The 23,447-nt window shown below is 38.7% G+C and overlaps 2 protein-coding genes across 2 annotated transcripts in view; both read left to right on the forward strand.

Annotated features, from left to right (window-relative positions):
- The window catches only part of Prp8 (pre-mRNA processing factor 8), a 33,534-nt gene extending 25,928 nt beyond the window's left edge, over positions 1–7,606 (forward strand). Inside the window, exons 32-36 of the mRNA XM_074100731.1 lie at positions 145–310; positions 898–996; positions 1,434–1,538; positions 5,502–5,781; positions 6,008–7,606. Of these exons, the coding sequence (XP_073956832.1) occupies positions 145–310; positions 898–996; positions 1,434–1,538; positions 5,502–5,781; positions 6,008–6,168 (811 nt within the window). The 3' untranslated portion in view covers positions 6,169–7,606. The remainder of the gene's footprint in view (positions 1–144; positions 311–897; positions 997–1,433; positions 1,539–5,501; positions 5,782–6,007) is intronic.
- Positions 7,607–9,100: 1,494 nt separating this feature from the next.
- LOC141437399 (G-protein coupled receptor Mth2-like) lies at positions 9,101–21,023 on the forward strand. The gene is made up of 8 exons (XM_074100732.1): positions 9,101–9,395; positions 10,556–10,742; positions 13,987–14,178; positions 14,805–14,883; positions 15,228–15,408; positions 16,611–16,770; positions 18,260–18,433; positions 20,561–21,023. The coding sequence occupies exons 2-6, from the start codon at positions 10,565–10,567 to the stop codon at positions 16,632–16,634; spliced, it is 654 nt and encodes a 217-aa protein (XP_073956833.1). The 5' UTR covers positions 9,101–9,395; positions 10,556–10,564; the 3' UTR covers positions 16,635–16,770; positions 18,260–18,433; positions 20,561–21,023.
- Positions 21,024–23,447: the final 2,424 nt, after the last annotated feature.

A 23,447-nucleotide genomic window follows, 5' to 3' on the forward strand; every position in this document is an offset into this window, starting at 1 on the left:
AATTTACTACGTTCTATCTGATATTGATTATATCAGTAAACTAAAGAGGTCTGGGTATAAACACTGTATTTAGCTTGACGTCATATGTCTGTCATCGGCACCAAAGTTACGCTCCCTGCTGATAACAATATGTAACTCTTGCAGCTCCAAGACGGAATGGCGAGTCCGTGCCATCTCCGCGACCAACCTGCATCTCCGCACAAACCACATTTACGTCAGCACCGATGACATCAAGGAGAGCGGATACACATACATCCTTCCCAAGAATTTGCTCAAGAAATTTGTAACCATCTCCGACTTGAGAGCACAGGTAAGTTCGCTGAATCTAATAAATCTACTGTTATTCAGACTAGCTTGCGCTAGCGGTGACCTGTAATTAAGTCTAAAATACGCGCAAAACCGCGTAAAATAAATAGAAAACCCGTATTCTTCCTTCCATTTTTTAACCCCGAATTCCGCCCTGCGGCTACCAATTTCATCCTAAATCTTGTTAGAATAATATGAAAATGCAAAAGCTAGTTCACTTGTTTGTAGCAAGTAAATTTGATTGTGTTAAAAGTTGGCACCACTGGAATTTAATGTTCGTTCCGGGTCCGAAGGTCTAGTATTTTATTAGTAACTTAACTTTCGTTACTGCCAAATACCATACCTATATTGTGATTTACGTGGTGAAGGCAAATACGTAAAACCAATACCATCTTTGTTGCTTTTAAAACAGTTTCTCCTTTAATTAATTTCAACTCTGAATAACCGCCGCAGATAACACTTCTGTTACTTTTACTATTGTAAGGAATTAGCTATATTTTCCGAACAAAAAAAAAGACATTACAGATGTTTATAAGAGTCTCTGACGGCAATATTTAAATGTGAATTTCTTATAATGGTTTTTGCTCTCAGATTGCGTGCTACCTGTACGGAACTTCGCCGCCCGACAACCCGATGGTGCGTGAAGTACACTGCGCCGTACTGCCCCCGCAGTGGGGCACACATCAACAGGTAATATACTACCAAGAATCACCTTAATACACGTCCCATTGCTGGCCAAAGGTCTCCTTTCAGAGCTGCGAGCTCAGGTTTGAACCCACGATTCTCTGCTTGAGAGGCCATAGGTCAAACTAACATGCCAACAGGGCTGTTTTTACTACCAGTATAACTATAGTAATCGAATTGTAATTTCCCGATTTTACTAAATTCTCATAGGAATACCCACAAATTACGTGATCTTCGATTATGTTGTATGACAAACACCCATGCCAAATTTCATGTCTCTAGACTAAGCGAGTAAAATTTTGAAATTCTACATGGATCCCGTGGGAATATCAGGATAAAAAGTAGCCTATGTTTTTTTTTTTCAAACATAGACAGCGCGAAGGCATAACAAACTCATACGCACACATAAAAAATGGAATTTTAAAATGCATGTTGTCGCTCAGGTGCACCTGCCGCGCCAGTTGCCAAAGCACCCGCAGTTGGGTCATCTGCAGCCACTGGGCTGGATGCACACGCAGCCTAACGAGCTGCCCCAGCTGTCCCCGCAGGTAAGTCTGGTTGCTCGAGTAATGGCGCTCGTTTAAATTATTGCTAAACAGGAATTTATACTTAATAGCAAACATAGTAGAAGAAAGTATTTATACTTAGTATTTTTACTCCTTACTTATTAATAGGTACTGTACCAAAGCCAATTTATTTTAAATAAAACAAGTAATATTGAATATTATATAAATATTTTATACATTACCTAAGCGCATTGTGGGAATATATCTTATATCATTAATATTTTTTCAAAATTTTTAGCAGTCAATTTTGTACGCATTATTTACGCAAATTAAGAGTGGTTTAATTTTGATATTACATTATTTCGACATTTGTTAAAACACTGGGTAATTTATAAATACTTAGTACGGATACTCGTATAATAAAATGTATTTTTTGTAAACGTTACCAACTGACGTGCCCGTTAAATGCATGCTATGTTTGCTTAAAACACGTGGCAGATGGTTCGGAGGAGAGCTTCGCGCACAATACAAAAATCTGTTTTATCAACCCCCTTGCCACTCTGACATCTATAAGAGGAATGCCTGTAACATGTGTATCGTGCTGTATAATAACCTTCCTGACGAGTTGAAAGTGTTGCATGGCAGATTATTTAAGGGAAGGCTGACTGAGTGGCTACATGATCACTGCTTCTATAATGTTAAGGATTTTTTGAATTTTAAATCATAATCATTGTAATTTTAAATTTGCATGTTGATTTTGTATATCGACTGAATACTGTTCCTGCTGATATCTACTTGTAAGACCTTATGCAACGTATTCCAGCAAATAAATATATTTCATTCCATTTCATTTCATATTTCATTTCATTTCATTTCATTTCATTTCTTAAAACCGCGGCCTCATGCAAGTCGCTCGACGCTCGTTTCCAGCGATAAAGCTGAAATGAAAATGAAATGAAATATTTTTATTTGCTTTAGCACTATGTGGATAAATGCGATATTGGAATTTCTTATAAGGTATTATCTTATAAAAGTGTCAATAGTGCTAGCTGCCCTCTAACAGTAGGCATGCAAACTTTTTACTTAAATCTAGGTTAAAAAATAGGTCTGAAAATGTTGAGCTACTGCTGTATGCAATGGCTCGTCGCTACAAATCTGGTCACGTGGTATAAAGCTGAAAATGTTGAGCTTCAAAATGGGAAGCAGCAATGTGTTGACCCATATTTGGTACTTGTAACAAACGACATTTCGTCAATTTCCAAACGGTCATTTTTTTTTCAAGCAGCCGCCATTCTGACGCTGCTGTTCGACGTGGCGACTTGACGCTACTTTTTTGAGTCGCGGGAAATTCGAAATAGGATCACGTGACCAGATCGATTGGTCGCTGCAAACGAGCGACGAGCGACTGCAAACGAGCGACAGCGATTACCGATTTGAGTCGCGGGAAATCCAAAATGGGGTCACGTGACCAAATTTATCGCAGAAAACGAGCGTCGAGCGACTGCATGGGGCTGCGCCTTAACAGTTCTCATTTTAAAAGCTTTTAAAGCAGTATCTATGTATGTGCGGGTCAAATCTTGCAAGTTAAATTTGACGCACTTCTAGTAGTCGAATCGTCTTGAAATTTGGCATACTTATGTAAATTGCGTAACAATACAATAATCTAGTCCGGCCAGGATCGTCTCCGCAGGACGGAACTCTTCAACTGTTAATGGCATTGACTTGAAATTTGGTATGCAAATGTAGTTTGGATGACAAAGCAAGTCAACAAAAAGTACAGTCAGCAAAATAGCTTGTATTAAAAATTACATTTTTACCAATAACTTATTTAATACTAGTTTATTTTGCTGTCTACTTTTTAACCAAAAGAGGGGTGTTATAAGTTTGACCGCTATGTGTGTCTGTGTTTCTGTGTGTGTGTCTGTGGCACCGTAGCTCTTAAACGGGTGGACCGATAAAAATGCTGTTTTTTTTATTTTAAATCAGGTTTTCTAGCGATGGTTCTTAGACATGTTTCATCAAAACCGGTTTAGTCGTTTTTGAGATATTGAACTTTGAAGTGACAAAGTCAGGGGTTGTCCAACTTTTTGTGTTTACTGTATTCACATTACCAACCATCCAACTAATAATTTACTAGCTGTTGCCCGCGATTCTGTCCGCGTAGAATTCTTTTATCGGTATCCCGCGGGAACTATGCAATTTTCCGTGATAAAAATTACCCTATGTCCTTCCCCAGGACTCCAACTATCTATTTATCGAATTTCATCTAAATCGATTCAGCGCTTTAGACGCCAAAAGGTAACAAACATACTTACAAATTTTCGCATTTATAATATTAGTGAAATAATTAAGTATACCAAATTTCAAGTCAATCCGTAAACTGGAAGTGGGTTAAATTCGACTTCCGAGATTTGACCCATACATACTAACTAACACGTTAAGTTTAGTAAAAGCTTCCAAAAATTTACTCTGAAAACAACTAAAAGTATAACTGCTGTCATCATTTATTTTCCTTACGAGCTGTTGTATAAAAACTTTTATTTAATTGCTATGTGAGTATGTATTATGTAAGTCTGTTACGGTCAAATGTTGCAACTTTGTATTAAGATTAGATAACAATGCGAGTACAGTCAACAACAAGTACGATCATCGATCAGTTAGAAAGCTGACCTAAAGCAAATTTCAATTATGTAATTCAGTGACAGAACTATAGGGTTTTTTCACATTTTTACGGTAAGAGCTGGGATTTTTTTAACATCTTTTACCACTAAAGTACTCAGTGCTAACTACTGGGGGAAAAAAAATCCCAGTAGTTACCACTAAAGCAATTGGTGGTAACTACTGGGATATTTTTTCCCAGTAGTTACCACCAATTACTTTAGTGGTAACAGATAGGAAAAATATTCGCGATAAGATAAAATAACTCCATAAATATTGAATCTAATAGAACCTTTTTTAATATGTTGACAATAAACTGCTGAAAATTAAAATGAATGTGGTGGTGACTAATTGGATTTTTTCCCACATCATACCCACTAAAGAAATTGGTGGTAACTACTGGGAAAAAAATAATCCCAGTTATTACCACTGATTAGTTTAGTGGTAACAGGTCGAAGTTCGAGATAATTATAACCGGGCGGAAGGAACAAACGGTTTGAAAACTTTATCGACAGTGCAAACATTTCGTATAAGCATATTAGCCAAGTAATGTGTGTTTTGTGGTCGCTGCGTTCCTGCATTAAGGATATTTTAAGGATATATTTATATTAACCTTGGACATGCAATATCGCAGGTTTAAAAACCCATACCAAAATACAATGACATGACTAATCAGGCACATTAGTCCACCAATTATGTGCAGAAAGTGTGTTTTACATTGCATGACACATTTTGAATTTAATGTATTGCATGTGCTTATCTATTTTTGCAAGCTTTTATTTGACTAGCCCTGTTCGTTTATTTATATGTTTATTCATTTATTTGGGTCAAATCTTACAAGTTAAATTTGACTTACTTCAAGTAGTCCGATCGAATTGAAATTTGGTAAACTTTTGTTAATCTGGTGACAATACGATAATCCGATAGTGACATCCTGGTAGTCCGGTCAGGATCGTCTCCACAGGACCGATCTCTTTAATGGTTAATGGCATCGACTTGAAATTTGGTATTCAAATGTAGTTTGGGTGACAATACAAGTACAGCCAGCAAAAAAAGCTTGTATTAAAAATGACTTTTTTTGACCAAAAACTTATGATTTTAGAGTTCTGTCTTCAGAAGAAAAAAAACCCTTACCTACGCAGCAAGAGAATAATTTACTGCAACAATTCACCGTTTCATAATGCAAATATTTGAACGCGTGAACTAAGAAACTTGTTTTACAAGCCCCGAGACAGCCCTGAGAGAAAGGATGTTTAATCTAAGACTGATTTGCATTTAAATTTGTATGAAAGTACGCGAGTGCGCCGGTTTTTATTTGTTTAAAACTTCTTCGTTTATTTTGCACAGGACATAACAACGCACGCCAAAATAATGGCCGAAAACCCGTCCTGGGACGGCGAGAAGACGATAATCATAACTTGCTCCTTCACTCCTGGCTCGTGCTCTCTCACGGCGTACAAGCTGACGCCGAGCGGCTACGAGTGGGGCGCGCGCAACACCGACCGAGGCAACAACCCCAAGGGCTATCTGCCTAGCCACTACGAGCGCGTACAGATGCTGCTCTCTGACAGATTCCTTGGCTACTTCATGGTGCCTTCGCAAGGCAGTTGGAATTATAACTTCATGGGTGAGTGTGATCTATACGCGGCAACCTACGCTCTAGTTCGCAGGCTCTAGGGTCCCATGTCCACTCACACCAATTTTATAAATTTTTAGTCCCCCTTTCTTTTTAACTATCTAAGTGATTGTTAAGACTGCACTTATATCCGTTGCGCAGTTTAAAAGATCCAAGCGTATATACATACAGATGAACGGGCGGAATGTGACTTTATTTGTTGCATTTGTCTTTTTAGGTGTCCGGCATGAGCCCAATATGAAGTACGGCGTGCAACTGGGCAATCCACGGGAGTTCTATCACGAGGTGCACCGTCCCGCCCACTTCATGAATTTCGCTGCCATGGAGGACGCCGCTGCGCCCGTTCTCGCCGCCGACAGAGAAGACCACTTTGCTTAACCTCTTAATTCGACCTACACAGCTATACTATAAAAAATATCGAATTTTGACTTCTATCAGAGCAATGTCACAGGTATAGTCATCATAAAATGACTATCATAATGTCGAACACTCGCAGGGCAATAATCAAAATAATTATTAAATTACCCACAGTTATTTAGGAAACTAATAAGCGCCGGTGCACACTGTTCTTAATTCATCTAAAAATTGATAACTTGGCGTATCTCACGCGTTGTCCCCACTCTGATGATTTATGGCACCGAGGGCAGCGAGTGTTTGACATTACACATTACTATAGTTACTGTCGTCGGGTGACTAGCAAAAGTCACTAATTACCACTTAAAGTCAAGAGGCATAATCAACCTTATGCATAACATCGTAAGATTAATATTCCACTATTTTCTTTTGCAGTTAGTGACTTTTGCTTGTCACCCGACGCTGTGTCAGCATAGCGTAATAATTTTTAATGATAGGAGCACTTTTTTGTCTCGGCTGAAAGTTGAACGGAGAGAGTTGGGAGGGATGCCCATGCCCGGCATAAAATCTGCCACACCTGTCTTTATGTCCGAGTTATTTCAAGTGTGCCTGTTAAGTTCTTTAGTGTGATCCTTATTGTAATGGAGTAAAGTGCTGTGAATATAATGGTTCAGGTGAACATGCTCAATAATGGGTGTCATGCAAATTGAACTTATAAGCAGAGAGCGGAATTTTCATGGCATTTTTGATCTGTCATAGTGACTTCTCACTTATCGACTCTATACCTACATTATGTCGGTATATTAGACTTTAAATTAGAATGTCGTAAAATTATCATGTTATATAGAGCGTCTTTTTCCGCATAAGAATGGATATTTGACTGTAAAAAAAGTACTTTAAAACCGGAAAATATATTAAAAAAAAACTATTTCTTTTATAGAGACATTAATGGAACCATTGTTAACATTACAACAGAATTTCAATATGAAATTTAAAAAAAAACTGAACTGAAATTATTAAATCAGAAATTGCATATGCCTATTTCACATTTTCGACTGCTCGAAAGTTAATTGGAAGAGATCGCTCTTTAACTTAAGGCCGCCTATTGTTTACCTCTACTTTTAATCTTCTTTAGTATCTTATCTTGTGTATCGATATTTGTATCTATATCGGAAGTCGATAGTGAGAAGTCGCTATGACAGGTCAAAAAGTGCCATGAAAATTCCGCTCTCTGCTTATAAGCGTGCTGACTTTTTGCGTGCTTTATTATGTCCTCCAATGGACAGAGCCATATTTTTTTAAAGAAACAACAATTTATTAGCACATGCACCTTAACACTCTTTTAAGAAAAAAACATGGAATTTGTTTGGATGTCTTAAGTGCGTATTGATTTTACTGTAGACTTGATAGGAATTTGATTGTAAATAATAAGGAAAATAAATTTAATAATTTCTTATGTTAATATTGTTTAATTTAAGTTTCCTATTGATATTCCTGGCAGGTATTTTATACTTATTAGGAGATTCCAACCTTATTACCATCATAAATCATGTAGGGTCTTGTGTCCAACAATGAAACTTAGGTACACAGTGAAACATTGCGATATTTCAAAAGTGCCACGTTGCCTGATCGTGCACTATGTCGCGTAAGGACACCCTTGAGAACCCCTCACTGTACTCCAGTTTGCATCGGCGTCACTTGGAGGAACACGTGTCTACGGAACTTTTTCAATATTATTGCCACAAAAGTAAATATTTTTAGCATTTTTTGTAGATTTTTCATTAATTTATGGTTAAAAATTCAATATATAATACTTTCCTAACATTAAACATATCTCGGAGATTATCGTGGACTAGATCACGTGTTAAAGTGACACAATTTAGCAGGCAAAAATATCGAGGTTAATATAAAATACCGTATGTAGTCAACAATGAAACATTTACGCATGAGACATTTAATGAGGCTGATTAAAGTTAAAGTAATTAAAACTGTTTTGATTATATTCGTGCAATTACATAAATACGTCTTAAAATTATGAAACAGTTTAAATTAGTTTTCAGGTTTCATATATAATGTTTCATTCTGTACACCACTGTGGACACAGTGAAACATTTCCCATTTTTTACTTTTTTATTTTTTTGATGACTTACTATTACTACACATTTCTAAAGAATACTGTATATGTCACCAGAAACCCAATAAAATTACCTAAGTAGGTACTGTAAAAAAATATCTGTCAAAACAAAAGATTTCTGAGATTTGACCCTACTTGTAACATCCTACTAATACAATAAATGCGAAAGTTTGTAAGTCTGTTTGTTTGTTTGTTACTTCATCACGCCTAAACCACAGAACCGATTTAGATGAAATTCGGTATACAGATAGTTTGAATCCCGGAGAAAGAGATAGGATAGTTTTTATACCGAAAAATTGCATAGTTCCCGCGGGTTAGCGATAAACGAATTTTGCGCGGACGGAGTCTAGGATTACGGCAAGTAATAAATATTTTTAATTTTATTAAACGTCGTCTTCGTTAACGTCGTATATAAAGCAACTGTGCGAAATGTCATGACTAAATATCGAAATAAAAATTCATCCAGACGTCCAGCTACCTACATACCAAGTTTCACCCAAACCCGTCCAGCCGTTTTAGCGTGAACTAGTACCAAACAACACACACATGCTGACAAATTTTCGCATTTATAATATTAGCAGGTAAATTGCCTAATATTAGTGAGGAAAATACACATGTATAATATTATCCACAAATTGAAAGTACTCTCTAGTTTCAAGTCGTGTTTTACGAATAAATACCGCTAGCCCGCCGGATTTTTACAATGTTGCCGCCAAGTGGGCTTTTCCTTCGGTTGTCACTTTTCTGCTTGGTCTTTGCATTTGGAAATGCACAAGTGTGTGTGCTTATGAAGGAAAACAAGCAAGTGGATATTGAGGAGACGTGCAAGACGGTGCCGTGTCTAATCAAGTGCTGTGCGGAATCACGGATCCTCTTTGGCGTCAACACCGACGCCGAAGATAAATATTATTGTGTGAACACATCCCATTTAGAAAAGATTCACAACGTGTCAAACCTAGAAGATTACTCAGATTTGGAGATTTATAATAAAGATATTAAGCGAGAAATTATAAAAACTGAGAAAAATATCAGCAGTTTTGCAATACTGCATTACGAAGATTTCACTTTATGTGAGAGTGAAAGTATTTTATCTTTTTTTTTGCCGTATCTTTTAGAGGTGAGTTTAATTTAAAGGGTTCCGTAGCCAAATTGGAAAAATAGTCTAATAGTTCCATCGTGTCCTTCTGTCTGTTCGTTTGTCCTATACCTACTTAATTTTTTTAGCGAAGGTAAGCGATCTTAACATGTCTTTTTATGAAAACGCTTGAAAAATAAGATAGCAAATATGTAACAATTAGCAAGGACATAATATGATCATTATCATATTTTTTTTTGGTATCATAAGTACTTAATAGTTACTGTTGTTTTAAATGCTAAGAAAAACGAAGGACTTATAGGCAATATTTTTCTGTAAATACTTAACATATCAATTATTATTACGAAAAAAATTGCAAATGCACAGCAATTTATTTGGATCAAATTAATATTGAGGAGCTGTGAAATTGGCATTAAGTTTTTATTTTAGGTTTTTACATTTGGTTAAATAAATTAGCTTAACAATCCGTCATATAGTTTCAAACAAAATATATTTTAAAATAAAATCTGAGGGCACGTCGAGCAATAAGCAAAGGCGCGGCCTTTGGTATCATCCCTTATTCTCGAAGCCATTGAGGCTATTTTCAACCTCCTGATATTTTTTTGCTGGCTATTACTCTAAACCAGAGATTCCCAAACTTATGTCGTCTAACACCCACTTTGAAAGTCAGTTATTTTGCAGCGCCTGGGCCTAGCGCCTTTTCTGGGCCGCTTACCGCCCCCATCTAGGCCTCCAGCGTCCACGCAAGGGGGCGTTATCGCCGCAAGGGGGCGTTATCGCTCACTTTGGAAAAGACTGCTCTAAACAATGCAAAATAATGACCAAGTTTCTGGGTTGTCGACGAAAAACTGCCATTTGTAAACCGAACAATGTAACCACCATTTTGTTTCTACGGAGATACTGTTATTTAGGGCTTACGCTAGTCGACGCGGTTTGCACGGAGCGGGTGGACTCCTATTGAAATATACTATGAGCAGCGCTGACTGAACGCGTGCGACGGATTATACTTGCACCCGCACCACAGGCTTGCGCTCGCTTTGTGCGCCCACGCCAAATAGCGTAGGCCAGGCCCTTAGAGATCAGATCATAGCCGATTGAGGTAAAAACATCAACTACGGAACCCATGGTTACGCGTGACTCACTTTTTGTTTGTTTCATTATTAAATATCTTTTTTTTTCAGAACGGTAGAATGCAAATTAGCTCGGAAACAACAGGTGAAATGAAATGGCCAAAATCATATGAAATGGGAGAATTTTGCTTTGAGAACACATTCAATGGCACTTCACGCCAAATAAAATTCTACCGAAATAATGGGATCACATTTGGAAAATTGGAACGAGAAAAACGTGCAGTAATCGTCGCAAATTGTAAATATACCTATTAACTAATTTAATTTGCTATAAACGTACGTAGCCATCAGATATTTCGGAGTGGCCAAGGTTATCGTAAATATAGGCACATGCACTCTATTATTATTATGAATGTTTCGATATTTTTGATCACCTTGCAGGCATATGAAATGATATTGTAACGGATAACTCACGTCTTAATCCGAGTTTAGCTCGACACGTTTCGGGCTATTTGACGATAAAAATGCGGGTAGTTGTGCGCCGGTGTTAGTTTCGTAGGCAGTCGCGCGAGCAGAGCGGTGGCGCGTAGTGCGCGTGTTGCGGCAGCCGCCGAGTCGCGTGCTCCTGAGAAGAAGGGCTACGAAATAGCCCGAAACATGTCGAGCTAAACTCGGTTTCAGACGTGAGTTATCTGTTACAATATCATTTAATATGAGTGAGTCTCACGGTAGTTTCATGTTCACCTTGCAGGCCTTGGCCGCTCCGATGTATCTGATGGCAACTGTACAGTCGAGAAACTGAAATCACGTTCCAGCGTGGAACTTTTGTGCTACTAATGTCATGTTGACGGGTACGTATTATCCATACTATACTTAATATAATTATAAATGCGAAAGTAACTCTTTCTGTCTGTCTGTCTGTTACGCTTTCACGCCAAAACCGCTGAACCGATTTGGATGAAATTTGGTACAGAGATAGAATAATAATAATAATAATAATTTATTTTATTTAAAAAGATAACATAGATCTCATTTTTGTTAGTAGCAATCTTAAAAATAATGTTAGTATTTAAAAACTAAAAACTAAGTTGGATTTTACCCTTAAAATAATTTCGTTTAGAACAGGACAACAAACATGATCAGCTATCATCTTTAAGATGCTGTTTGGGCTGCTCCTTACTCTACTCAGCAGTGACGCTGCTTTTTTGCGCAAAATTGCTGCAAACCCGTCTGTGCGTGACTCAGCGAACATGGTTGATGCGCTGCACCATCTAGGCAGACCAATCAGCATCCTAAAGGCGTTATTGTACTGAATCCTAATAGCATTGTACGACTTTTGGGTATATCGGACCCACAGGCTGCTGGTGTAAAAGGAAGAACAGTACGCCTTAAACAGTGTAATCTTGACCGCGTTTGAACACCTAGCGAACCTGCGGGCCAGCATATTTGCCCTCACACACAATGCTCTTCGCTCTCTTTCCATATCAGCATCGTCCTTCAGATCGTCAGTAACAATGTGCCCGAGATACTTGAAGCGAGTGACTCTCGTCAGGGCGATGCCGTTCAGAATAGACCTTGGGTAAGAGGCTATCTTTAATTGCGAGGCTTTAAGGGGTTGAAATAGGGGATGAAAGTTTATATGGTGGAAGTTCGCCGCTGTCGAAGATAAAACCATGAAAGTTGGCATTTAGGCACTTAATAAGAAATAAGTCGGTGATTGTTTAAGTTTTTTTGAAAATTCGACCTGTGAGGGGATGAAAGTTTATAATAATATGGAAGGTCGACGTTATCGAAGATAAATCGATGAATCTTTATTTAACTTGCCATTTCGGTACGTAATTAAGAAATAAGAAAGTTTATATGGAAGATCGTCTTATCGAAGATAACTCGATGTTTCATTATGAAACTTGGCATTTGGGCACGTAATAAGAGATAAATAGATATTTGTTCGCGCGTGTTTTAAAATTCTTTCTGTGTGGGGGTGAAATAGGGGATGAAAGTTTATATGAAGGTCGTCATTCTCGAAGATAAATCAATGGTTCTTTATGAAACTTCGCATTTGGGTGCCTATAAAAAATAAATAGATATTTGTTCAAGCGTTTTTGAAAATTTTACCTGCGAGGGGATGAAATAGGGGATGAAAATTTATATGAAACGTTGCCATTAGCACAGATAAATCGATGAATCTTTGTGTTTAGGTATTCGATAAGAACTAAAAAAACCGGTTAAATTCGACTCGGACTCGCGCATCAAGGGTTCCGTACGTAGGTATTCATGAATATCCAGTGTTAGCAGAGCCTATTCTAAGCTCATAAGCAAAATGTACGCAATATGGGGTCATTTTAGATGGCTTATTAACATAGAGAGTCAGACATGAAAAATTATTATTTTCAGATTTTTCCTATTTTTTTTTCTATAAGTGGAAAAAAATTGCTAATAGAGCTACCTATATACAAAATTCCAAGTTTCTAGGACAGCCGGAAGTACTCTATAACTTTTTCTGTTTAGGCGATTTGTATGGAAACACCTTTTTTCGATACATACTCCGCGCGTTTACGGGATAAAGGGTCTTGACACAGACGGATGGACGGACAGCAAAGTGATCCTATAAGGGTTCCTCTTTTTTCCTTTTGAGGTACGGAACCTTAAAAATCATTTGTTCCGGCTCTTTTCACATTTAGACATTTTTCATACTTGAAAATATGGGGATGAAAGTTCGTAAGGAATTCCAAACAAATTTACTATAAATATATTTACCGGAAATATGTGCAGCTATGCTTAGTAAGAATGCCGTCTTAATTATAATCCTACCCTCCTAACTTACAATAAAGGACGTAAGATGTCAAGAGTTCACTATGAAGAATTAACCCTTTTGTGTTGGCAGGGTAGAATACGCGTCGTATTGCTAAAATGTGGCTACCCGCAAAATATTTATGTTTTACCAAAGAATGGAACCCGGGCTTGCACTTCTGAGGTTTTTAAATTCATGTGCGAAATTACGTTTAAAGTTTACCACCAGCTTTACGGTAAAGGAAAACATCATGAGGAAACCTGCACAATCCTGCGAAGCAATTCAATTGTGTGTGTGAATTTCCCAATCTGCACTGGCCCCGCGTGGGAATTACGGCCCAAGCCTCCCATTGGGAGGAGTGGGTTTGGGATGCGCTAGGATGAAGATGACACATTGGACTTCGACGTTCCAACTTCGACAAAGAGGTCGCTCGAACTCTTCGGGTCGAAGAAACTTGATGGGTAGCGTTAGGGAAACTTCGTGATGTCTTCTCGCCCAAAATTCCGCAGCGTCTGAAGACTAGTCTTTTTTACCCAGTGTGTTGCCAGTGATGACTAAAGGTCTCTACCCACACACCGTATCAAACTTTGACTGTAATAGGGAGGTGTCAGGCACGGAATGTAACACTTAACTTTTATGGACTTAACCTAAAAAGATAGAATAAGACCCCCCCCCCCCCCCACGGGGCATAACTCGCCTGGGGCGTTTAGATGATCAAGGCCGGCCCAGCATTTCAATGGTCTTTTTACAGGTATGATGATGTCATGTGTGTTCACGATACTGGTGCTGGTGGTGTATTGGCTGGTGAAGGAGCTTCGCAACCTGCCGGGGCTCATGCTCATGGCTTATGTAGCCACATTCACGGCTTTCTCCTTTCTCCGGATCGTGCATGTCTACGCCTACCACTACAGGATATTGGAAAGAGAAGCCTGCATTGTCATGAGTTAGTTATATTTAAGTATTCTACTATCACATTTCGCGTAACCGTCAATCATTTCAATCTTTATCACTTTAATGGTTACCAATCTAGCACGCGGAACTTTTTACGCATGACAAATATATGGAACCAGCTTCCTGGGGCAGCATTCCCGGAATGGTACAACTTTGGGATTTAATAAAATGAGCCTATCAGTGTTTTGAAGGGCGTACGTATTATAACGTTTATACGGCGTGTATTTTTGATACTACCTCAAACTGTAACCAGACGAAGATTTAAGTGGTGTGAACCGATATCAAAACAAATTGTTAATATAAAATTAACTACCAGAGTGTAATTAATTTTTGAAATATTTTCGAGCATCAATGTAATGCGTACAATAATTTGATAAGAGAGAGAAACGTTCTGTGACAGCTGTCACGTCAACAAGTGTGACGTTTAGAATAAAAACAAAGCAGTATCACGTAGTGATACATTGCGTGCTAATTAATTTTGTAAGGAAAATAATGAGTCAATTTTTTTAACTAAAACATATTGAAATGTGATTACTAGGGCCTTCACTAACTGCCCTTAAAGTTTGAGGTAGTATCAAAAATACACCCATATTCACACAGTTTATTTTCTTGTTCCAGCTTTATTGGTTTACTACACGATACTGTCTAGCTTTTCGTGGATGAATGTCATGTCCTTCGACATCTGGTGGACTTTAAGGTGACATTAAATGTTTTTTTTTTACATCAACAACAGGCTTCGTCAATAAATTAAACTCATATTATAAAGCATCATCTGGATCATGCTTCGTCATAAAGATTAGCCTAAAGGCCCCTGTAAATTTTGATTCGGAATTCCGAACGCAGTAAATTCATTCAAATCTATGGACCTACATACAAACACAGTATCTAGTTTTCCGTTCGAAGTTTTCTACGATTCGAATTCCGCATGGTGGCCTGTGCGTACAGAATTGAAATAAACATGTGTGTGATGTATTTACGGTATTCCGAGTGTATGTGGCGGCTCTGAAACGCTCAAATAACCCAAAAAATTGAATATTCCAGGGCTACTCGCAATCACTTAAAGACCAATCGCCGTGGGATCCTGGTGAAATTTGGGTGGTACGGGCTGTATGGGTGGGGTGCTCCGCTTCTGGCCACTGCTTTTGTCGTTGCCACCGACCACTTGGACCTGCCTGGCATCATCAAACCCCAAATCTTTGTGGGGGAGGATGTTTTTTTGGAGGTAACGTACCGTTGTACGGCTTACAGTTAAAGGCCTGCCGAGTTTTAACGATAGCCAATGTAGATATAGGGGAAGGGGGGTGAAGGAGGATATTAGCACAGTACAGAGAAAAGGAACAGTACTTCATATAAACGGCCGGAACGCGAGTTATACCTACGCGCCACAAATTTTCAGCATACCTCGGCCGGCAACCATCAGGCGCGACGCGAGTGCTCCGCGGTTACGTGCGGTCGGCATTTATTACTACCTAATAATGTCACGACGATATGAACACTATTGATCGGTATACGGATGTATAAATGCATCTAAATAAAACCGTTCAAAAACATTTGTGGTTTATTAAAATAACGTAAAATGCATTATTCTTAAACACTACCTGCTTAGTCTATTCCTTCCGTTATTTCCTAAAGCTCTTAATCCCTTCCCTATTTTCAATTTCATGTGACATTATCAAAACAATAACTGAAGAGTGACAGTTAGTAAGTAGGCAACCCTATCGCGCGTTTGTGTGTACTGTGCGTGTACCGAGCCGGTGTTGGTATTGGTAATTATATCAAGGACGCTGCCGAGACGTTATACTTACTGCTCCTTTTTTCTGTACTGTGATATCAGCGAAGCGCGGCGGCTCAGAACGCGCACGTTTTTACATAGGAAGTTAGTATATATTTTAAAAATGTAACGTGTACGAGATAGAAAACATCAAGTACATAGTTCTCTTGTCATTCAAAGAGTCATGCATGATCTACCGCGCAATATTTTCGCTATTTGTTTTTTAGAGAAGACTGTGTTTTTTTTTCTATCGAACGAATTAAAAGTAATTGTGTTTCTACAGCATATGATTTATAGAGTAAATCCTCAAATATCTTACATTACCTACATGTGAGTTTCAAAATTAAAGCCTTACTAGTAACAAAATGATACAGCAAGGGATTAAATTAATGCAATAAACGCGCTAAAAACTCATCGCGCCTCTTATGGGGTACCTAGGTATTTTGCTTTTCTTATTTTTATAATGATTAGTGATAGTGTTAAATTTTGTGCACAGCTGCCCCCTACCCCCCCCCCCCAGACATTGTGTGTTTACAATATGTATTATACATTAACTTTTGAAAAACCTCGCAAGCCGTGTTGTGTGAACGAAAAAACAAGCACAGGGGATTCAACCAAAAAAAAAATGACTTGAAAATGTCGTTTGTTTACAGAAGTCGAGCACGAGTATTTTGTGAGCAGTGTTATCGCATTGTTGGTGTCCGTTAATTTCGTTTGGTTCGTGTTGACCGCTTACAACATTTGGCGCGTGCGGAGAGCTATAACACAGTACAACGAAGAATTCAGCGAGACAAATAAGAAAAACGAAACCAGGTTATTTTTTTTAAAATTGAGCTAAGATTGGCTTCTAAGGCTAGGTACGTACGCGCTATGCGGTTGGTCGCACGGTTTTACCATAGTAAAAGAGGACAAGTAAGTTCACTACGAACAAAAGTAGTTGGCGCCGGTTCGCACGCACCCGCCGCACGCACACACTGATTAAGGAGGATTAAGCTTTGCGCTGCCTTTGCCTCACGTATTTTTTGTATTAAGTATAGTTGTAAATTAGTAGTATATAAGTGTAGTGTAATAGTTTCGTGCAAGGACACATAAAAATAATAGATACCTACCTACCTGTAAACATTCCGTCGAATTTATAAATAATATTTGTAAATTTAGTATAATAATAATAATATAACGGCATAGAATCTGTCTGGTTTCACTAGACACAGACATTAGACAATTTTAAGTTGAATTTCGTACAAAACTTATTTGCCGGTAGATAATTAATCTAAAATAGACGTCGACAACCCTAAGCGTCTGCGCCGGAGTAGGCAGTTAAGTCTCCTAAAGGGTCGGAGTGTGCATACTTGTTCTCTTTTACTATGGTTTTACCGTGACGTACCTCTTCAAAGTATCGCTTGAGAAAGAGACGGTGCTGTCAAACTGCACGGTTAGTCGCATAAGGCGGCTGTCACACTGCCACAGCATCCAGATGTGCGCACGGAAATGCGGTACTATGGCCCAGGCCCTGTGCCCAGCAGTGGGACGTTTATAGGCTGGGATGATGATGATGATTGGATTCACAAATAAACAGCAAATACTGATATTTAATGGAAGATATTAAATATCAGTATTTGTATTACTTACGTTAGTGTCTACGCGTACGAAATCGCGGCCTAAAGCTAGCAGTTCGATAATGACGACTTTAATATTAGGTAAATAATAAGGCTTGTAATTATTTACCTAATATTAAAGTACCCATTCCTTAATTATTAAGGTATGGGTCCTTTAATCAAAGGTATAAATAAAGACCAACAGCAAAAATAGGTACTGCATGCTTTGGGTGTAGTTAGAATAGAACATAAGCACATCCTGTCCCAATCGAATCTGTACTAATTACTGTGTTCTGGCAATAAACTAATAAAATAACCCCCTTTCGTGCAGTCGGGTAAAAACAATTAAGTAATTTGCTCACCCGCGACCTTACGAAAGCCTACGTCTATGCAATGTGTGTTCATGCAGCTCCTCCACCACACTGTAGTAAGAACACACACATCGCATAAACCAAGCATAAACCCTAACACCACCACCACACTACACTGACGCGTTCCGAACTCAATCAGAGTTCATCCTCAGAACGCGTTATTTATTTTGTTTATTGCATGGACGTTAGATGTATAATAAGGTCCCGGGCTAGCAATTGTTTTAGTGGAACTCCGAAAGTAACGCCTGATTCAACGAATTATACTGGCAATAAATAATTTTGAACTTAAATAAAGTTTTTTTTCTTGTGTATTATAATAAAACTTATCTGTTTCAGGTTTTTATTATACGTCAAACTGTCTCTACTGATGGGCATAAGTCGTATCTTCGATGCAATACCAGGGGACTATTGGCTATGTTACATTATTGATGGATTCAACGCGTGCAGCGGGCTGTTTATCTTCATTTTATTTGTGTGCAAGAAGAAAATAATTCTGCAGCTATGGGCCAGGTAACAATGTATTATTAACTAGTAGGTACCTGGGCTAAAACTCGATAATAAGCTTTTCTCATAGATGAAAATTGAATTGAATTGATAAGATCAAGCTAGATCGATTTGTCATCCCCGAAAAACCCTACTTACCAAATTTAATCGAAATCGTTGGAGCCGTTTCCGAGATTCTGATTATATATTATGTATAGTTATATAAGAATTGCTCGTTTAAAGGTATTAGAAAAGCCGCGTATCCACCAGAGGCAGCCTCGGGCCGAGCGGCTGCCTCGCTCCGAGGTCGTGCAAGTGGAGACTCTGCCAAAGGCACGGCTCAGACTGAGGCTCCTTTGAGCACGGTCAAAAAACCGACAAAATATGGCTCGGCTCGCGGTGCTCGGCCTGAGGCTGCTCTAATGGATAAGCGGCTAAAGATTAGATCGGATGTGTACATGCCTACTAAATAATTAAATTTTTAATAATAGGTATTTTTAAATTTTCTTTAAAATCCGCTCAACCATTTTATTTAGCGTCAGCGTTTAGTTTTAGCGTGTTGTTTTAAAACGTAAACCAGGAATAAGAAAGGATTTTTCGAAATTTAATCCTTAAGGTGAAAAGAAGGCTGAAAGTTTTCATGAAAGAAGGAAACTTTAAAACACGTGTTTCTTTATCTCTAATGAGGGCTAAAAGACAGACGAAATATCGTTAGATGGCGTTAGTATCGTGAGGTTCTTTGACGTTACGGTCTTGCTTGCAATTGGCTCATTTACCCAGTTATTAGCCAATGAGGGCTATCGTTTTTTGTCTCACTAGAGTGCGCACTGTTGCGTGAGGTTTTTAAGTATGGCTTTCAAAGTCTGTTATTACGGGCGTGAAAACAAAGTTTAGATTAAAATCATATTTAATACACCTTAAAACCGTAGCATAAAAATATCGAGCATACCACAGTGTTGCAAAGTCCCCGTTTTGTTCGGAAAAAAGGGAGGATGAAGGTTTCCGAAAGACAAAACTGTCTCAAAACACATACATTCATTGCCCCGGAACGCATATTTGCCATAATTAATTTCAGATATTGCAAAATATTCACAAAATAATTCTAATTATAAATAAACCCGCGTAGCTCACCCAAAAACTATGAGATTTGACATTTCGGAGACCTCACGCTACACTAGCGCCTCTAGCGGCGAATTCATTCGCGATAGCCCTCATTGTAAGCAAGACCGTAACGTTAAAAAAACCTCACGATACTAACGCCATCTAACGATATTTCGCCTGTTTTTCAGCCCTCATTAGAGATAAAGAAACACGTGTTTTAAAGTTTCCTAAAATTCCACCCCTGGAGGGATGAGGTGGGAGTGCAAAGTTTGTATGAATTATGATTATTAAGTTCGAAAATTTGCACCAGCTGTCAAAAGCAACGTCTGTCTCTGTCTGGATTTATATATAACCCTTCGAAAAAAGTATCGTACAAAGTAAATCTACAGGGTGGTACCAAACGATGTGCCGACACTCCAACAGGTGACAGTGCTGCCCCAACTGAACAACTTTCTTCAAGGAACATAGGTCGAAAACCAAAAAAAAAAATTCAGGCTCCCATACAAAATGTATTGGTTTGACCGACTTACCATGGAAAAGCGAAAAAAAAATCGTTCTTCGATCCATGCTCCTTGGAGAAAGCCGTTCAGCCCAAGCACCACTATGACCCGTTTAAGTATGATCACATCACTTGGCACCACCCTGTATATTACCCCATAGTTATCCCAAACGCGAGCAAGCCGCGGGCAAAAGCTAATCCTACTAATTAAAAATGCGAAAGTTTGTGTGTGTGTGTGTTTTGTACGTTTGTTATTCCTTCACGCTGAAACGTATGTAGATAGCTCGACATCTGAAATAACACATAGGCTACTTTTTATGCTGATGTTCCCACGGGATAGGGATAAAATCTCGAAATAACAACCCCTGAGCTTAGTCATGAAATTTGGCATGGTTGTTTTTAATGCAACGTGAATGAAAACCACGATGTAATTTTCGGGAATTCCCACGGGAATTATGTAAAATCCCGGAATTTTAATTCAACTTCTGTATGTAATGATTTAGCCGAAGCCATGGGTAAACACTAGTCTCATTATAAAACAATCTTATTGAAAGGTTATCGATCAACAACAAGTAAGTGGAGCTTGGGTTCCACGCGCTCTACGTGTCTCACGAGCACTCACAGCACGCAGAGCGAGCAAAGACAGCTGCACGGTGACAATAGCGGTCAACAGAAATCTGGGTTGCAACTGCTAGCTAGCTGCTAGCTTACTGAAAAATGAAATTTAAAGAAAAAAAATGAATTAAAAAATGTTTCATGGTACAGCCCATATAAAAATCGGCCAAGTGCGAGTCGGACTCGCGCACGAAGGGTTCCGTACCCTTATCTATACCTACTACATTAGACATTTGCAAAAACAGCAAAAAATCACTCGTGTCTTTTTTTTGTATGGGACCCTCCCTTAAATATTTCCCCCATCCCAGACTATATACCGTCCCACTGAAGGGCACAGGCCTCCTCTCAGAACAAGAAGGCTTGGGTCATAGTTCCCAGCGGGCCCAGTGCGGATTGGGAACTTCACACGCACCATTGAATTGCTTCCCTAAAATTTTTTTTTTTTTTTTTTAAATGAATGATATATATACTACTAAATATGTGAATATTTCATGCGTCTACTTGTAGGTACTTGTTGCCGTTAAAAATATTTATTTTTGTGAAAATTTCAACTGTCTAGCTATCACAGTTCACGAGATACAGCCTGGTGACCGGAAGACAGAGAGACAGACGGCAATGAAATCTTAGTGATAGGGTCCGTTTTTACCTTTTGGGTACGGAACCCTAAAAAGTGTGAGTCCAACTCGCGTATGTTTTTATACACGTATGTTTTTTTACACGTATATGCTTAGAGCCGTGGTGGCCGAGTGGTTTGACCTATGGCCTCTCAAGCAGAGGATCGTGGGTTCAAACCCTGGCTCACACCTCTGAGTTTTTCGAAATTCATGGGCGAAATTACAATTTGAAATTTACCACGAGTAAACGAACGAAACGAAACGAGTAAACGGTGAAGGAAAACATCGTGAGGGAACCTGCACAAACCTGCGAAGCAAATTCAATGGTGTGTGTGAAGTTCCCAATCCGCACTGGGTTCGCGTGGGAACTACGGCCCAAGCCCTCTCATTCTGAGAGGAGGCCTGTGCCCAGCAGTGGGACGTATGTAGGCTGAGATGATGATGATGATGATGTATGTATGTTTAACATTAGACCCAGTGATTGAGGTGACGGAACGATACCTACCTTATAAGTTCAGTATTTGATAAAGGTAGGTAAGTATTGTAAAATTCCCAAAATTGATGAGGTGACACTGACGTGACACGAGATACATCTAAAAAAATAACTTTAATAAATGTTTTGCTAAATATTTATAAAGAAAATACTTTATTAAAGACTTGGAAACCTTTTACGTTGTTTTACTGCGCATAATTATATATTAACTCTTGATTACCGTAAAACTAGGCTACTTTGCTAACTATGCTCCAGTTCTGTATTTTGTTTAAATGTCTTGCAGGTCGAAATCCCGGTACCCGATACACTATAAATTGATCTACTTTACATAAATACATATATATGAATATACCACAGCATAATATTTTTTAAAATAAAACAAAGATTAAGAAATTTAGAGCAAAAATCGGTGCAAAGTAGCCTCGTTTTACGGTACCTTTTATACGGTAAGAGTTGGTTTTGGAGAAATTAATTTGGAGTTGAAATAAAAAATACAAAAAGACTCCAAAAACCAATCTTAATTTGGTTGCTTAAGCAATAGTTAGTTTTTAATAACGACATCTCTTATCCGGGTAAGCGGTTAGTTCCAATGGAATGTTGAAAGTTTCTCGATGAGGGCTACAGCATAGATGTCGCTAGTGTCGCTGCTTAAGTGACTAAGAAACAAACAAGCTGAGATTATGTGGTGCATACAAGATATTCGTGTCTGTACCCCTGTCCAGTGTTGGTGTAGCGGTATAGCACGTGGCACGGAATGCCGAGGACCTGGGTTCGATTCCCAGCGCTGGTCTATTTTTCTGGTTTTTCTGTGCGTGTGTATGTTTTAGTTTGAATTTTCGATATGGGTTTTACGGGATGACCGTAAAAGTAACAAAATTTGGAGTTGAAATAAAAAATACAAAAAGACTCCAAAAAACAATTTTAAGATACATGTAATTACATTTATTTTTAACCCCCGATGTAAAAAGAGGGGTGTTATACGTTGGACCGCTACGTGTGTCTGTCTGTGCTGGCACCGTAGCTCTGAAACGGGTGAACCGATTTGAATGCGGTTTTTTTATTTGAAAGCTGGTTTTCTAGCGATGGTTCTTAGACATTATCAAAATCGGTTCATCCTTTTTTGAGATATTGAACTTTGAGTGACAATGTCGGGAGTTTTTCAACTTTTTGTTGGTTAAGTTAGAGCCCGTTCCCATGGCAACGTCCCGTTTTTTGCGGATTCGGTTTTTTGCAGGACCACGTTTAGTAGTATACGTATAACGTATACATATGAGCATTCGATTTGCAGGTTTTTTTCGACTGGATGGCAAACGAGCAAGTGGGTCTCCTGATGGTAAGAGATCACCACCACCCATAAACATCTGCAACACCTGGTATTGCAGATGCGTTGCCAACCTAGAGGCCTAAGATGGGATACCTCAAGTGCCAGTAATTTCACCGGCTGTCTTACTCTCCCCGCCGAAACACAACAGTGCAAGCACTGCTGCTTCACGGCAGGATTAGCGAGCAAGATGGTGGTGGTGATGGTCCTTGTAAGATTGATATACTTGCTACCATCCTGATTTTTTTCAAATTTTTCCACCCACCCCGGTTTAGATTTTAGAGGGGGGGACGCTCGATTGTAATGAAAATTTAAATCACTGAATCGAAAAATCGTCTTAGCAAACCCCTAATGGGTTTAAAAAATTTATCCAACGATACCACACTATAGGGCTGAAT

Source organism: Choristoneura fumiferana, chromosome 17 (assembly GCF_025370935.1).
Source record: "Choristoneura fumiferana chromosome 17, NRCan_CFum_1, whole genome shotgun sequence".
In the NCBI taxonomy this organism is placed as follows: Eukaryota; Metazoa; Arthropoda; class Insecta; order Lepidoptera; family Tortricidae; genus Choristoneura; species Choristoneura fumiferana.

Bases quoted from the DNA above. Each gene is read 5' to 3' on its own strand.
- LOC141437399 (XM_074100732.1), top strand. From the start codon at position 10,565: ATGCAAATTAGCTCGGAAACAACAGGTGAAATGAAATGGCCAAAATCA. The intron at 10,743-13,986 runs GTAAATATACCT...GTCTTTTTACAG, and splicing joins TGCAGTAATCGTCGCAAATT to GTATGATGATGTCATGTGTG. The intron at 14,179-14,804 runs GTTAGTTATATT...TTCTTGTTCCAG, and splicing joins AGAAGCCTGCATTGTCATGA to CTTTATTGGTTTACTACACG.